The sequence below is a fragment of the Ascidiella aspersa genome, chromosome 2, assembly GCF_963924565.1.
Source record: "Ascidiella aspersa chromosome 2, kaAscAspe10.2, whole genome shotgun sequence".
In the NCBI taxonomy this organism is placed as follows: domain Eukaryota; kingdom Metazoa; phylum Chordata; class Ascidiacea; order Phlebobranchia; family Ascidiidae; genus Ascidiella; species Ascidiella aspersa.
The window spans coordinates 17,801,760-17,818,510 of NC_139448.1; the positions used below are offsets into that span (position 1 = coordinate 17,801,760).

At 36.1% G+C, this 16,751-nt stretch overlaps 1 protein-coding gene across 1 annotated transcript; it reads left to right on the forward strand.

Annotated features, from left to right (window-relative positions):
• The first annotated feature begins 5,624 nt into the window (after positions 1–5,624).
• Positions 5,625–12,775, forward strand: LOC146164127 (flavin-containing monooxygenase 1-like). The gene is made up of 10 exons (XM_083381598.1): positions 5,625–5,871; positions 7,036–7,154; positions 7,829–7,967; positions 8,787–8,972; positions 9,093–9,220; positions 9,371–9,513; positions 9,706–9,920; positions 10,697–10,824; positions 11,180–11,305; positions 11,430–12,775. The coding sequence occupies exons 1-10, from the start codon at positions 5,754–5,756 to the stop codon at positions 11,646–11,648; spliced, it is 1,521 nt and encodes a 506-aa protein (XP_083237724.1). The 5' UTR covers positions 5,625–5,753; the 3' UTR covers positions 11,649–12,775.
• The last annotated feature ends 3,976 nt before the right edge of the window (positions 12,776–16,751 follow it).

Below are 16,751 nucleotides of genomic sequence, written 5' to 3' on the forward strand. Positions count from 1 at the left end.
ATATATTTAGTTCAGTTGTCGGCAAATTTTTTTGGTCGCGGCCCAAAATGCTCTTTTCAAAGCTATTGAAGGACCACTACATAAAACCACCACAACAAAAGGGGCGGATCCCGGATATTTGTTTTGAGTTCAAGACATTAGAATGACGTCATAGAACAATTGTTCTTAGAAACACCTGCTGTTTTCGAACAAACTAGCGCGCACATATAAAGTTAAAATCCAGTTTAATTGTGCGTATGGCGAAACAATCTTTTTTGTGTTAAAATTGGCAAAACTTCAATTAAGATAAAAAGTGACGCATATGACACATAAAAGGATTGGAATATTGCTCGGAATCACCGCATCCATATACAGTGTATTTAACAGAAATTTTACTGTAAATTTATGTTGTGATTCACACGACACAAGAAACCATGGAATATCGCCTTTGTGCTGATTAGATTTAAGTAAAATTAATAAAAGCACATAAAAATTCTTACATTAGACGTCACAAATAACGTCATATAGTTCAAGCAACTTGAGAAACGTGTGGTTCTCAAACAATTATGCAACTAAACCAAGTTCATCGCGCGAAACACAAAAATAACTTGCGTATATTTGGTTTCAGTTGGCGAAACGCTCACCATATAGACCTGGGCAACATACGGCCCGCCAAGCAGTTTAATCCGGCCCGCGGCTTATTTTCAATAAAATACGTAGGCTAAGCGAAAACCAGGGCAAGTTGACAGATCTTGTCAAGACCCCGCCAAATTCGATTTTTAGCCTGTTCTAAATGACAAAACGGAAATTCTTTTCGCGCTTCGCGCGAATATCTTATGTCTTTCTCGTATGTTTCACGCGATTTTTTTTGCATCTTTACAAATAAATAGCGTCCTCTGCTCAGTGCCACTCTCTCCAACGAAAGTTTAACTTAGCCTAATATTTAAAATATATATAAATATTAGGCTAAGTTTGTTAAACTTTGTAACACATCGGTGACTTAAAGTTTTAAAAAAGAAGAAAAAACATATAGGTAAGTTTTTCGTACGAAATTTTCACGTATTTTAATCTTAAGTTTTGTGTCAACGCACCCCACAACTTAATAAACGCTAATATATCAAGCAATATACATTTTTAGTCGGTGCTCAATGCTTCACGTACCATCTAAATCTAAATTAAAGTTTTCTTTTTCAAACAAACATAGTCGCAAATTTTTCGCGCTTCGCGCGACGTTTCGTCAGCTTCTTTAAATCCCACTTGAATTGCACATTTTCGCACAACTCTAAACGTAATAACAAATTGGTTGATAATGGGTTTTACACCGTCAGAGTATGACGTCATATTGTATGTATTTTAGATCCTATATTTGACCCGGCCCCCCACAATATGTTAGGTTTCTCATGCGGCCCGCGGCTAAAAATAATTGCCCACCCCTGATATAGTAGACGATACTTGTGGCACAAAAGATTGACCAAATCATCTCCACAGCTGAATGGCGGCACTTGCAATCACGTAAATGTGTTAAAAGGTTCGCACGAAATGCAGAAATGCATACATTGCATTAATCTTGTATTCAAATTTGGATAAATGTTACTCACGATACAATGGCTATATTACAATGTTGAATAGAAAATGACATTGACTAGATATGTTTTGGTAAAAATGACATTTTGTAGGGAGTCCACATAGCGTTATAGGCTGTGGTCACCATGAAAAGGTGAAACGTTACACGTCGCCTTGATGCCGAAAACACTGCCAAGCCACAATGTAAAACATACCATAAAACGAACAATCTACTCGCGAAACGCGAAAATGTTTTCTTTTACATAATAAAGTTGAAAAAACAACTTGAACGATGTAATTTGTTAACTTTTACGAGAATCGAAAACATATTTGTAATGTATCATTGAAAGCAAGATCTTCCAAAACCTAAAACTAACAAGAAAAATGAATAAAATATTAATATCTATGTAATTGTTATAGACTTGTATAATTTTACTTAAAAACAGTTTTTTTCTGCGTACCGCCTGAAACGACCTCGCGTACCACAAGTTGATAAGAGCCACTGGTATAGCCTAGAACAGGGGTCGGCAACCTTTTTTACACTGCGGACCGGTTTAAAACTGAAATTTTTTCGCGGACCGGCCTTAAAAAACAACAAATGCTCAGTAAAGGAAATTTATTACAACTTTTGCAATAAACGTATTAAAATGCATACGTTGTTTTTCTTTTTAACTTTCCTGCCTGAACATAAAAATAATAATTAATTTTATTGTGGGACATTGTTTGCATGATTTGATTCTATTGCAATTTAGGGTGAACGCGGTTAAGTATAAAAAATATATGATATTTTGGCCATTTTTCGATATATTGTACATACGAGGAGTTAGCAAGGATGTTGTGAAAGTGCTATATAATGGCCACAGCACACTGGTTTGTTTTGCACCTCACGAGTGCTTAAAACTAATTGTGATTTTTTCGTATACCAATCAACCATGGAATATATTTAAACGAAAGTTAATGTGATTTGGATATAAAAATACTTTTTCGACTTTTCCTAGCCTTTTTCCGGCTTTTACGTACGGTTTGAGTTTAAATCAAAATTTTAATCTGGCAACCTTGCTACGGACCGGTAACGAATTCCTCGCGGACCGGCACCGGACCTGAGTCCGCTAGCAAGGGACTTTTTATTTACAAAACACCAAATGAACTATTAATGCTTTGCAAACCAAAAAACTTGCGTTTTATGAGTCTGAAAACTTGTCATATAATGTTGATCACGCCAAAACAAGAGGCCGGGGAAAATACTCATCGCTTTCTATTTCGTTTCAAGTTTGAGGCTGGGAGAACCGAACACGAATCAGACCTTAATAAAACGGTTTTCAGATCACTTTTTGTGAAACAGAACTGAACCCTAAACGTTTTTTGTAACGTTTAGTATCGGAAACTTTATCTTAAAATCTAAGATTAAAGACTTATATCATTTTAAATAGGTTAGTAAGGAGATAAATCGCATATCTCCGGTAACTCAAATATAGTGAAATACGCTGCAGCAGCGCGAAACGCTATGGAATCTTCGACATGTGAAATAAGTAAAACCTTATAAACCAACATAATTGTTCAATACAGTTCCATATCCATAGATTTAGGTTAACGCAAGTGTGACGAATGACGCAAGTGTGACTAATGACGCAAACCGCCGCTCTATGAACCAGAAAAAATATGTTAACCCGAATCAAACCTGAACCGGATACGTAAAATGTCCATAAATTGTGCTGCAGCTTCAAAGCAGCCATTTATGCGGCGTTCGTGTTTTTTTCCGGCGACTAATTACTGGCCGATAACCTTCGCCTAATCCAGGGGTCGGCAACCTACGGCCCGCGGGTGTAATAAAAACTTGCAAGAAATTTAACAGAAATGCCGGTTCCCAAAAAAAAAATTGCGCTCGCCTCGCTCGCCAGGTGTGCCTTGAATTAAAAACGTTAACAGACACTGAGCTACATTAACTTTAAATGCTATCGCGTACCCCGAAGTAGTTTTTTTACACTTTTCATTAGTAGTATCGATGATGACGTGTGAACTCGAATTTAAACCAAACAAACGCTTTTTTTTCGCGCTTCGCGCCAACATTTTACTGCCTTCTTAAATATAATTAAACTCATTTTTAACTACAAAAACGATCAGAGGCCCGGCTGATTCACAGTTGTTCTAATTTTTAATAACACAATTCGTAGTTATCATTTCTTGCGGCCCGCAGAGACCTTTCTGAGTTTGGTTTTGGCCCGCGACTAGAAAAAGGTTGCCGACCCCTGGCCTAATCATTAGGCGTCCGTGAAATGCTGTTGGGCGAGCAACTAACGTGTAATGCCAGGTAGCCTATACAGATATTTCCTTAAAGGGCGTTAAGTTGCAAAACAAGCATTCCATTGTAAAACTAGAAGTAAAACACAAGTGAAAACGCGTTTAATACAATGCTATAGGTATTTTTATAAGCAGGGTGCCACGAGAGTTAAGAGCCCATCAAAGGGGGCCACGAAGCATAAAAGGTTGAGAACCACTGAGCTAACCCCTATTAAGATGCTATACCTATGATAGTCACCACTTAACGAAATTATATAGTATTTAGATTCTTAGCTCTATACCGTTAACACTTTACAAGCTTACTTAAACTTTTGGTGCAGCCATAGCAGTGCAGGCCTATTTATTGGCTTTCTGTATCGGCCTTTTTTTAAATGGCTTCTGTATCGGCCTTTACAAATTAAAAGACCATTCAACAGATAAATTTTGTGTGTAGGGCTTTGATTTTGCTTTGCATCTAAACATTAGTTTCAACAAAGTATAGCAGTTGAATAACGAAGGGTGCAACTGTAGCAGCTTGCACCATATGATCGGGTCAAACTCTGGTCATTCTTTGAGCAGCTTGTCAGGCTGTATTGCTCATTCTGTCCTTTTGTATTGTAAATTCGTTCGTCGAAACGCCGATTTCCTAGTCGCTTTGTGTGCTTTGTGATAGCACTTTTCCGTCGTGGAGTTCTGATGGCACACGTTACGGAGATAAAATTATTGAACGTATCGTAAGTAATTGTGAGTACTGTTTTACCGTTGTCGCAAATTCTTCATTGTGGTTCGCACCCACAGAACCATGTTATATAGTGAGTTGATACAGTTGCGAGAGCGCTGTAACCATCAGGTGGCTGTTTTCTGCACATTAAATAAAGTTTGAATAGAAAAATTAAGTACGACGGCGTTCGGCGTTTACAAAAAATGGTGCTTTTTTGTGCTGCTTTTCTTCAGATATTGTTTTTATTAATTACACTATTTAAACTAGCCAATTAAAGATTTATTTAATCTCCTTTTAGATTCAAAAAAAAACATTTTTTATTTTATTTTCACATTACACTGCCAATAGTAAAATAAAATTAAAATTTTGTTACTTAACCTTGACTTGTATAAGACCATGCATCCATTATACATAAATATATCAGAATTGTTTTATATTTTTTTATGTCTGAAAAGTGCTTAAAACCAAAACTTACAAAAAATGACAGTCCCCCCCCACAAAAAAAAAAAACATCCCTTAGTTCTTTGGCACAAAAAAAATGGTCACTAACGATTGTAAAAATTTTATGTTCCAACTCTGTTTTTTTCCTTGTCAAAAGTGAGCCACAAAAAATTGACTGGAAAAAAATAATAATGATAATAATTCGGACAAAAAAACTTGTGTCCCGAAAGATTTTTTTTCGGGCCACATAATTTACTTGTAGGTATTACAACGGTTTTAACTTATGTGAAATATTTGCAAGAAAAAAAAGGCTCGAGGCAGTCAGAAAATGTAGCGTCGCAGACGGCGAATGATAACTAGTCTTTGTGCGTGATGCTTCAGGCAGGAAACTGGCTCAAAGGCACAGCTGACTAGGATTTGTTTGTAACGCAATGTTGACATTTTGCTGAGTTCAGCTTGTTGTACGTCAGACTTAACTAGTTTGCCGAAACTAATAAGGGGTTAAAGCTTATATACAATGGGACTTCGCAAGCAGACAGATTATAACTATTTTTACAGCTTTTTATTTTTTTATCTATCTAACTACAAGTTTTGTGCAAATATCTAAATGTTGTTGTGTTTATTAGGCTACTTGCCTATCTTATCTGCAGTCGGACAATCACAGTATTCTACGTTTCGTTTATTACAATAATTGCGCTTAATACCGCTCAGTACTCAACTGTTTTTCCATGCTACTGCTTGTTGCTTGTTCGTTTTGCAACGACCGGAGAAAATGGCTCACACAAAAAGGGTTTGTATTGTTGGAGCTGGCGTTGCTGGACTGACATCAATCAAAAGTTGCTTGGAAAATGGCATTACACCCGTGTGCTATGAAATGTCTTCCGATATAGGTAAATAATTCTTTTACTGCAGTGTGCAACGTTATATTAGTATAGTAAGTTGAATGTGAAGCCATTTAAAAAGCGGCAACGAGGTTAGTCCTCTTGCACTACAGTTTTTATTGAAAGCACTGCTAGTCTAACGTGTGTGTGCGTTGCACGCGTGGCAACTTGTTCGTGCGCCGTACACCGTACAAAGAGTATTTTTTATTTACACTGAGACAGTGCTAGAAGTACATTACGGAACGGCTTTTCGGTCTACTTTTCACGAGGCCGTCAAAAAATATTATTTTATGCGAATTTCATGTAGATGTAAAAAAAAACGTTGACGCAGTTCTTCACGCCAACCTATTTCGATTTTTGGTATATTTAGCCTTTTTAGAAAATGTAAATACTTTCAGTCCACACGCCAGTGCTTACAAATGTCACGTAATCGTACCACAATGTCGTCAACTATTTTTTGAAGGTCCACTTCAAAGCTTCTGACGAGGTCCGCCAGTTAAAGTAGACCTGTAATAAACGAATGTTCGAATCGCGAACATTTTCGTTGCCATCTATTTAAATGTATTTGGCCTAAGATTTTAGTTGTATATTTGCACAAATGACGGCCGGAAATAGCAGATTTCTTGAGGTTGCCTGTTTAATGACGTCACGTTTTGACTTTCGAGTCCGAAGAGTTAGTTAACAAAAGACTGATATTAATAAATATTGTGCGTGTTATTTTGCTATTAGCGTTATTACTGTGTTGATTATTACCATTTTGTTATATTAAAATTCTGTTATTATTGCGGCTGGCCTTGCATTATTTACTGTTTTTGTATTGAAATAATTTTGAGGCTCTTTGGTGATTGTATTTTCTGCAAATGGCTCTTCCATTGAATACATTTGCCCACCCCTGTAATAGACAAAATGGCGGAAGATAGATGCGCCTTCTTTTTTAATGCAGTATTTTTAATTTTCGACGCTGTTTTTTTCACGATATTTCATGGCGAAAATTTGCTTATATCCATTAGAATAACATTTATAAAAACGTAAAATTAAGCCATTCAAAGAATGTCGTTTTTGTTTGACACACCACTGTTGTCCTATAACCTATATGAATGTTCGACTAAAACGGTGTACGACACGACGACACATAGACCGACAACGCCTTTTTAATGCCTCTATACCTAATAGGTGGTCTATGGAACACGTCGGAAAGGTTACGTCTTGGTCTAACACCGCAAATTTACGACTCACTAATAACAAACATTTCCAAAGTTGGTTCAAGCTTTTCTGATTTCCCCCCATCTAAAGTAAGTATTATTAAAATAAAAAGCACAAATTGACATCACTCGCAATATTTGAAACTTTCGGTGTATTTGTCAAGGTTTTTGGCTTAACGTTAAACAAATTAGCGAAGTTTCCGACCGGCAATATTTTTCAATAAATACGAAAAACCGTTTTTATTTTTTAATATGAAATATGAGATTTCTGTTTTCCTGATGTCCGAAAATATTGGAGGAGTCCGGTGGTAATAATGCTAAACCTAAACTAAATTACCTTGTGCATTACAGCTTTGCTTTAAGCCACAAAGTAGAGTTTTTTTACTTTAAAATGTAAAGAAATAATTCATTAAATTGGAAGACTAATAAATTTCCTAACGCAAAAGAAAATATCGGTCTAATACCAAGTCATACCCATTGTACGTGGCAAATTGACTTATTTTGCTTATTTGATCATAGTAATGACATATTTTAGTATCTGATCGGATCGCGGTAATTTTTTGCAAAATATCAGGTCGGCATAGGAATAAAATACCGAGTAACCGCCATTCCTAAATCGAATCAAGTTTCTGACTTTTGTCGGCATAAAAGTTTCTGACTTTTGTCGGCATAAATAGAAGCCCAAATGTACTGCAGATTGTCAGTAAAGAGTTTAGTATATTTACTGTATAATCTGCGTTTATCGTGTGTACTTCCTTTTTGAGGACTTCCCGCCATTTATGACCAGCAAACAATCGCTGGACTACCTTCGGGACTATGCCGAACATTTTGAGTTATACCAACACATAACCTTTGAAACTGAAATAACCCAAATCATCGAGGCACCTGACTATGACGAAACGGGTAAGTTCACCCTCTCGAGTTCCAATTTTGATTTAATCCATGTCAGAAAACGTACAGTTTGATTTTCGACAACAATACAGTTTAGTTCTTGATAGGCAAAAACTCTATTAGAAAACATTTAAAATGTACCAAACATACTCAACTTAGCGGTTACTGGTATAAGCAAAAAACCTTCACTGACTAATGTATAGGCTAAGAGTCGTTTAGTGCCGACGAGGTTATTCACAGAAACGAGGGGCTGTAATCCGTTAAAATATCTAAACAGATTTTCGTTTAAGAAAATGTATAAAATGTTTACTGGGGATTATGCTGCTTCATAGTTTTTGTTGGCTATAGTCACGAACCTTGAGTTTCATATACGTAATATCCCTTTAAAATAACATTAAAGGGCAGAAGTTAGATGTTGTTACATTAATGCACAATCCCATTGAATTAAGTCGTAGTTATGTAATCATGGTCGGGAAGATTTTGCTTTGATTTACGTCCGATTGTCAACAGCGTTATATTTTCTGCGACACTAAGACTTTTGTTCCAGAACTCGTCACATAAATATTATTTTAAATTGACAAATCAAAGCATTCGAAAATTGTCAAAAATTAGTTAGTACCTATTCATCGTAGTTTAGCTCTATAACTCTTTTGTTGACGAGTTTATAAACTTTTGTTGTCGTTTATTTTATAGGCAGGGAATTCGTAGTACAGTCAATTTGTAGTACAGTTGTTTTTTTAGTTTTCCATTACGCTGTTTTTTGTAGTCAGATAGTTGTATTTGTAAACCAATTTGTATTTGTTCCTTGTTTACGATAAACAATGTTTTTAGGTAACTGGGTCGTTCGAATAAGGGATTTGATAACGAAAATCAAATCTGAACTAGTTTTTCCGGCTGTGATCGTGGCCACCGGGCAAATGAACCAACAAAACTTACCAGACATACCAGGTTTAACAAAAGATTTCCAAGGGCAGGTGAAATTTAGTGGAAATTTTCATATCAGTGATGATCTAAAAGGTATGAGCCTCACATCAATAGCTTTAAAAAGTTAATATTTTATTGCAGTAAATTTATCAAGCTGTAAGCTGCTTTAGGTCGTTTATTACAAAACGACGTTATATATTACTTTGTGCACAGGCAAAAACGTTCTTGTTATCGGTAGCGGACATTCTGGATGCGATATTGCCGTTGATTGCTCAAAAGTTGCCAAAAACGTCTTCCTTAGTTCTAGAGGCGGAGCTTGGATTTTACCACGAATTATTAATGTAAGATATTTTTGCGTTTCTGTATAAAAAAAATATTATCTTGCTTATTATGCCTAGCAAAAAGTTGCTTTTGGAAAGCAATTGACCCATACCTGTGCAGAGAGTGAAATTTCTATCCATAACCCGTAAAATTGTACCCTATTAATATAGAACGGTTATCCATTGGACATTGGGGCAACAAGTCGATTCAAAACTTTTGCAAGAGATTTGTTGCCTAATTGGTTGCTGATGAAAATTTCACACAGCATTGCGGGAGCCCGAATGAATCACGAAGCTTGCGGGTTACAAACAAAGTAAGTCACGTTTATTATTTTCAGCGCATTGTACGTTTATTATTTCAGCGCATTAGCAAAAAACAATTTAACCAGCTTTTCATATAAAAGGTTTGTGCAATTCATGCTTTGCCTATTTTGAAATTAATTTACCGTATTTGTTCATACTTTTGCCATACACCAACAGAAACCACACGTTTATGTCCATTTTAGGTTTCCATTAACTAGCTTCCACGCAACAGTGGCGATAAACGACGAAATTCCAATAAAGATTTACACTGGACAAGTCTACACTCGGCCTGGCATATCCAAGTTTGATCGGAATAGCGTTACGTTTGTAGACGGGCGCGAAGAGGATGTCGATGTGGTATTTGTTGCCACTGGCTACACCTCAGTCTTTAAGTTCATACCCAAACGAATCGTACCAGGTTTGCATAAAACAGCGTTCGCAAATAGGGGGAGGGGTTTGTCACAAATTATAGTAAATTTCCCAAGTCATTGTAGTAGCAAATTAATCCCTAGTCAAGGGATTTGCAATAAAAAAATGTTTAATTGATAAATTGTCCACATTTGAGCGATAAACTAGCACGCAACACAAACGCAATATATAGCGAGCATTTTTTTTACAAGCGAACTGGTTTAGGGTTAAAGCTAATCAAATTTTACTACTTAAGTCCAAGTCCAGTCATTTCTCTATTTTCCGTTTTCGCTAATCCATAGTGTTTTTACAATCTGATTATGAGTACGCCTTTGGAAATATATGTTTAGCACAATGTTGTGTCAATATGTCTTTACAAGCAATTTTGTGTGCCCAATGCGTTACCGGTATGTCTCTTAAATTTAACGATTTGCCCATTTAATCCAAACAAGCGCAAAACTTCAGAACGCGAATAAGACAAAAACAGGATGTTTATATTTACTTGTTTGTCGCTCAAAAGCATGGCAATGTGTAAAGCTTATAATGTGGGAATAAATCTGGGTCTTTTAGATGCCTAGCACTACCCAACGCATTTAAGAGTTAGCTCGTTTAAATTGAAGGATGGTCGAGGGGATTGGCAACGTAACAAATAAACGAATCGCACTCCGAAATGGGTAAACTACTTTTGATATGCGGTAGACAACTAAAGAATCGTTCTGATACCTTTGTCGTAAATATGCTGCATCATAATCTCGTATCTGTTTTAACCTTTTGCATTCATTTCAGATGAGCTGACTGAGCGCCGTTTACATTTTTGGATATTTCCCTTTGAAATGAAACATCCTTCAACACTTTGTTTTGTTGGGCTAATACCATTCGGTAACGGCCCGGTAAACTCTACTGTCGAACTACAGGTTTACTTAGACATCTATATACTACATCATAGTCACATGCTCACATCAAAAAATTAGAATGCAATTACCCAAATCTAATTAATCGTGAATATAAAAAAGTTAGTGTCGGCTCTTTACGAACTTAGTGTGGGTTCTTTATGATCTTCGTTCGTTTCAATATTAACTTCTATTATATTAAATCCGAGAAAAATATTTTATTAGGCTAATATTTTGGCTACGATGAATATAAAAGCAAGTGATTCCAATTAGGCATTATAACTAAAGTGTGCCAAGTTGAGGGGTTATGGATGCAAATTTAAGGAACTCCTGATTTTAAATAGTAATTGTCTTATAGCTACTGTTTCTTATTTCGCAGAGCAGATTTATAGCTGAAGTGTTAAGCGGTGTGCGAAAACTTCCTTCTCACCGTGCAATGACAACACTTTGGCGGAAAAACAGAGAAGCAATTGCTTCCAAAGCCGGGGGAAATGTGGTGTTTAAGGTTGGTTAAAAGCGTAATATTTAATTAGTTCTATCCAGAATTTCTTGAAATCGCAATATTTATATTGCTATAAAATTTTATGAAACAACCTTTGACAAAAAAAACAATTTTTATTTAATTTTAGTGTGGACTATTCGCTTATAGGGATGACTTGGCATCGTACATGGGCTTAATACCTTCGTTCTTCCGTTTACTGTTCACGGATCCAAAACTCGCCTTCAACGTATATTTTGGCCCTTCTATATCGTATCACTATCGTCTGTTTGGACGTCATTCATGGAACAAAGCTCGGGAGTACAGCCTTAACGCCAAGAATAGTTCACTCACTGGAATGAAAAGCTGAAACTGAAACCAATCATTTTTCTTTTTAAATATCCACGTTTTGTTTACAAGTCGAATTCGTAAATGATATATGAGTATATGAAGTACTAACACTTTCGCTCTATGTCTTGTTCATGTGACTATTTAACACTGTGTGGCGAAAACTTTGAAAAGCAAAAACTTTTTGTGAATTACATGGAAATCGTGTTAGTGTGTCAAGATTGCGGCGTACTAAACATTTTAGTAAAAACGCTATGATAAATATGTCGGCCACGGATGTTGCAATGATTTGATACAATACCTTGATCCAAGTGCCCTTAAGTCAATAATTTTAAATGACTTGACTTGAAGTCCTTTGGGCAACAAGATTTGATATTTTTATTATATTTTGTTGTAAAATTTAGATTTGTGTTTGCAAATAAAAATCGTTCAGGACCGGACAAGTTACCAGTTTTCATAATTAAAATAAAATAGTATTTTGTTGAAAATTCATAACTTATTGTGACAATGACTTAAACTGGGACTCGACTTTTGTTAGTTTCGAAAATGACTTGACTTGGAATTTGAACGTTTTTTTTAATTACAAGATTGTTTACATTTTACAACACTGCCCTCCACCGCCCAAAAGTGTTTAGCGCGCGAAGCACAATGTAAAGCACAATTTAGAAGTGTACCATTCGCTTTATTCTAGCAAGAAAGTTGTTTCATTCGAAAATAACACAAACGCTCGGGGAACAGCCATATAAGCTTATAAAGCAAAAAAATTTACGCCGAAATAATCAATGAGCTGTAGCCAAGGTGCACAACCTGCGGTTTAGGCACCGCGCCAAACAGTTCTTCGGGGGCACGATCTCTACTTCATTAATTGGATATTTTGCAACGATTAGCCAGAACAATATGGTAGTTGTAAGTTTGGCACCCCCTTTACAACTATGTTTAATATATCCTGTAACAATAATGTTTATCCAGAATTGCCGTTGTATTGTGTGTCGTCCCCTTTTGAAACACGATTACCGGTAATTCAATGGTTATTTTTTGCGCTTCGGGCGACATTGTTTCTATGCAACTATTATAGCTGTGGAGTCAATGCTTTCACAACATGTTTGTCAAAATCAGCTTAATAAAACCAATATAACGAAAAAGAGCAATTCGACAAAATTAACTCAATTTTTTTTGCGACCGACAATAATTTTACTATTTTTATGCTTATTGCCTTGCTGTTATGTAGGCCTAATTGGAAAATACCGAATTTGTTTTAGTGTGAAAATTATATAATTGTCCAAGGGGGCTCGGTTGAAAAAAGGTTAATAACCAGCACTGCTGTAGGCTAGGCCTAAATACAATTTATTTTAATTTTTTTCTTCTTTTTACCATACTGGCCCGTTTCAAGTAAATCCGCTCATATCAAAGGCGCTGTATATACTATAGCCCATGGGTCGGCAACCCCTGGCACGATGATTTTTCATGACACGCCAAATGATTGAACGCACATGTTAAACCACCATAAGAAAGTGCAACCATTACATCACCACCACATCATTAACATTATTATTACATGACTAACACTAGCGCTAACTAAACGGTTGCAAACATTCCAGTTCGATCTGTGGTGTTTGTGTCACAATTTGGTGTCTTAAACTTTTGTACTTAACCTTATTTTTTGTGAGCGTTAAAATTGGTGTTACGGCTAACCGTTCGTATTACGGTCACAAAGCCCAAAAGTGGCGTGATGTTTACTGCGTTCTACATTAAAAGTAAGCACGTGTGTTTTTGTGCGACTGAGAAACCAAGCTAAAAGTCAAACTAATAGTTTATGGGTATATCGGCTGAAAAGCGTCGAAGTTATGAGACTTTATGGACACCCTGTATATTTTAAAATAGCGAACACAGTGTTGTGTTCGTAAATTTTTTTTTTCAGCAGGGTTAGGGTATCTTTACAGAATTTAACTTATAGGTTTAAAATAAGGTTCAACGGCGTCTCACAAGATACGTTAATTATATGACTCGGGGCTCGAGTAAGACTAGGTAAAACCACCCGACGTGTGCGCATGCGCAGTACCAAATTTCGAAACTGACAAGGCAACAAATTGTAAATTGTTAAGGTGAAATAGCATATGCTGGCACATTTTTCATAAGCCCTACGAAGGGATTGCTGAATATAAATCTAATTTTATTACGAAATTGAACTTTTGGCTTGAGTCGGACCCGGGTTGTTTTTAACCGACTCGCAGACCTGGTTGCCAGTGCAAAACTAAACATAGAAAAATGTTTGGCACGCGAGTTGTTGATATTTTGACATTATTTATAAACTGGCACACTGCATACAAAAGGTTGCCGACCCCTGCTATAGCCTGTTAAATCAGAATATAAATGCCGATAATAATTTTAACAGTATGCGATGTTACTATAAGTTACACATATTCATTTACATCCACATATTTAATTAGGTCTACAACTCTTAAAATTATGTGTACCCCTTGTCTAGGGCTCCGATATATTGTGGCTTAAATTAGGGACCTTTTCAAACAGTTTCAGCATTTTTGTGATCTCTCAAAAGTCTAACTCAAAGAGTTACCAATCGAATGCTTGCGTGAATGTGCAATTGAAAATATGACTAAATGTATTCTGATTGTTTAAGTTTTTTTCATCTAGTTAGCAAAACAGACAAACCAACAAACTATCAGATAATAAAAAAGAAAATATTTGCCGACTAAAATACGGTGTATTTTGGTTGACGGATTGGAACCAGAGATGTCAGCAGTAGCTTTTCCACCTAGATCTAGTTGGAGTTCATCTAATGAATAAATGTTTTTGTATAGAACTCTACAGTATTCCTTTTACTTTCTTTAGCTAGCAGTATTTTATAGATGTTTTTGTGAACTATTTAACTATTTGCCTTATGTTTGTCTGTCATATTTCTAAATTAAAGATACTTCTCTTCAAACTGCGTTTGAATTTTTTTAATTGGTTTAAGAAAAACAAAAAACGATTCAAAACGTTTAGTTAAAGAAAAAAAGATAGTATATAAAACCGTTTAAAGATGCATGGTTAGAGGATAAAAATTTAATAAAAAACAATAGCTATTAAGAAGAGGCACCGTGAATAAAAACATTAGTTATGTGATGTACCGTACCAAGCTAATTAATTTATATACTTAAAGCAGGGAAGTCAGTAAATGATAAAAGTAGGCCTTTACTTCTATAAGTGTACATTAAGAAGTTGATAGAATAAAATAGTATGTACCGTATTATAGTTTTTTTCTGCAAAATCTAGATTTTTGTATAAATTTTCGCTGGACCCTGATTGGAAAGCCAAGACAACGCCCTAAAAATCGGAAGGTGAGGTTCGAAGTTTCGTTCAATTTCAATTATAACAATTATGGAAGATATATTAATAAAGTTAGTGGTAGCATTTGAAACAGGACTCAAAACCAAAACGTGATATGTGCACGGTTCGGTGCACATTCGAAGGTGCACGTTGTGCGCACAATGTGCACTTGCGATATGTGGCGATTAAGCGCACATTGTGCACTATCGCTCAATGTGCAACTTACAATGTACCAGTGCACGTTATACAGTAAAAGAAATACCTTCATGTGAAACGATTTTTTCGATGATGTTGTAAAGAAAAAGTAAAGGCATATACATTTATGCAACATCCAAACAGGTAAAAATTCAAACACAAACTGGACAACGTTTCTAGCTTTCGTTTTCAAATTTTTCGACACTAATTAATTGCAAATTGCAAACCTATTTTTAACTACGTTAGCATAAAAACTTTAACTGCAAAACTGCACACTTAATTTTTTAGCCCAACGTATTTTCCTTTTCGTCAAACACTTGGAGCAATCAATGCTTGTTTAACAGCCCTGCAAGTGACATTATCTGACGTGTCATATGCCATAGCATTGTGATTTTATATTAAAATATTGCTTTCCGTGTTTGTAAATTTATATTGCAGAATTCCTAATACAATTTTAAGTAACGAAAACTCTGGCGAGAACTGCGCGGTCCTTCTCCACGGAGACCGTTTTTCTTTATCTGTATATCTTCTGGTAAGAATTAGCCTAGAAATCCTACATCTGTCTGTCTGTCTGATTTTAAGTTCGATAATAATCAGTTGCCGGACAAATACCGCCTTACCATCACAAGCGGTGGAAAAAGTTATCACGGAACACAAAGCGTGAACCTTTTTAGCCACTTTCGGCCCACATGCACATTACGAGCACATCAAATTCACGTAAGGTGCACATTTGGTGCAAATATCGCAAGTGCACAATGTGCACCTTCAAATAGGCACTGAACCGTGCACATATTGCAAGTGCACATTGTGCGCACAATGTGCACGTTTTGGTTCGTGCACATATGACAAGTGCACATTTTGGTTTTGAGCCCGTCTCAAAGTTTGCCGCTAATAAAGTAATTTTTTTACATACCGGTACCTTTTTAAGGAAAAAATATTGATAAAATATAAATATTCATCTTTATGCTTGTAATAATACCAAACAGGATAATATAAAAAAATCATAACTGCTAAAGGTCAACATTTTGCCTTGTCCCCAAACAGCATGTAAATTTTTGCCAAGTCCCCAAACAGCATGTAATATTCACGTTAGAGATCAAAAATTTTCACACATAGAATTTATTTGCTTCATTGTCCAGCAATAAATAAAATATTTTTTTATCAGCGCGACAAGTTCGACGAGGTGGTTTGGGCTTGATAACGTTGGTAAAAGGTTGTTGCTATAATTCTGACGATTTTTGATCTCAATATTTGGGTCGTATTCCAACTTTAGTTGTTGGTCAACGATTGCTGTTCTTTCGAATTTGGAAGCTTACCACTCGGGGAAGCCCCCATTTAAAAAACACGCGTGAAGTCTGATGACAAGTTAAAGACGAAATTCTGCTAGAGTGTGCAACTGTGCATTCATGAGCAAGTGGCCGCAGGGCACACCAAAATTCGTGGTTGTAGCTTCAATAGGAACTCTTTAATAGCTAATGGCACGAGCATGGCCAATCAGCAAAGTAAACTGAAATATACAACGCGACTAGATTTTCATGTAGTACTACAGCGCTAGTCTGCCTTTAAATCATGACACTTCTCGCCGAGTTCCCGAGTGTACAGC

Excerpts from the sequence above, each read along its gene's own strand:
- LOC146164127 (XM_083381598.1), top strand. The coding sequence starts at position 5,754 with ATGGCTCACACAAAAAGGGTTTGTATTGTTGGAGCTGGCGTTGCTGGA. Across the intron at positions 5,872-7,035 it reads TGAAATGTCTTCCGATATAG|GTGGTCTATGGAACACGTCG; the intron begins GTAAATAATTCT and ends TATACCTAATAG. Across the intron at positions 9,514-9,705 it reads GCTTGCGGGTTACAAACAAA|GTTTCCATTAACTAGCTTCC; the intron begins GTAAGTCACGTT and ends TGTCCATTTTAG.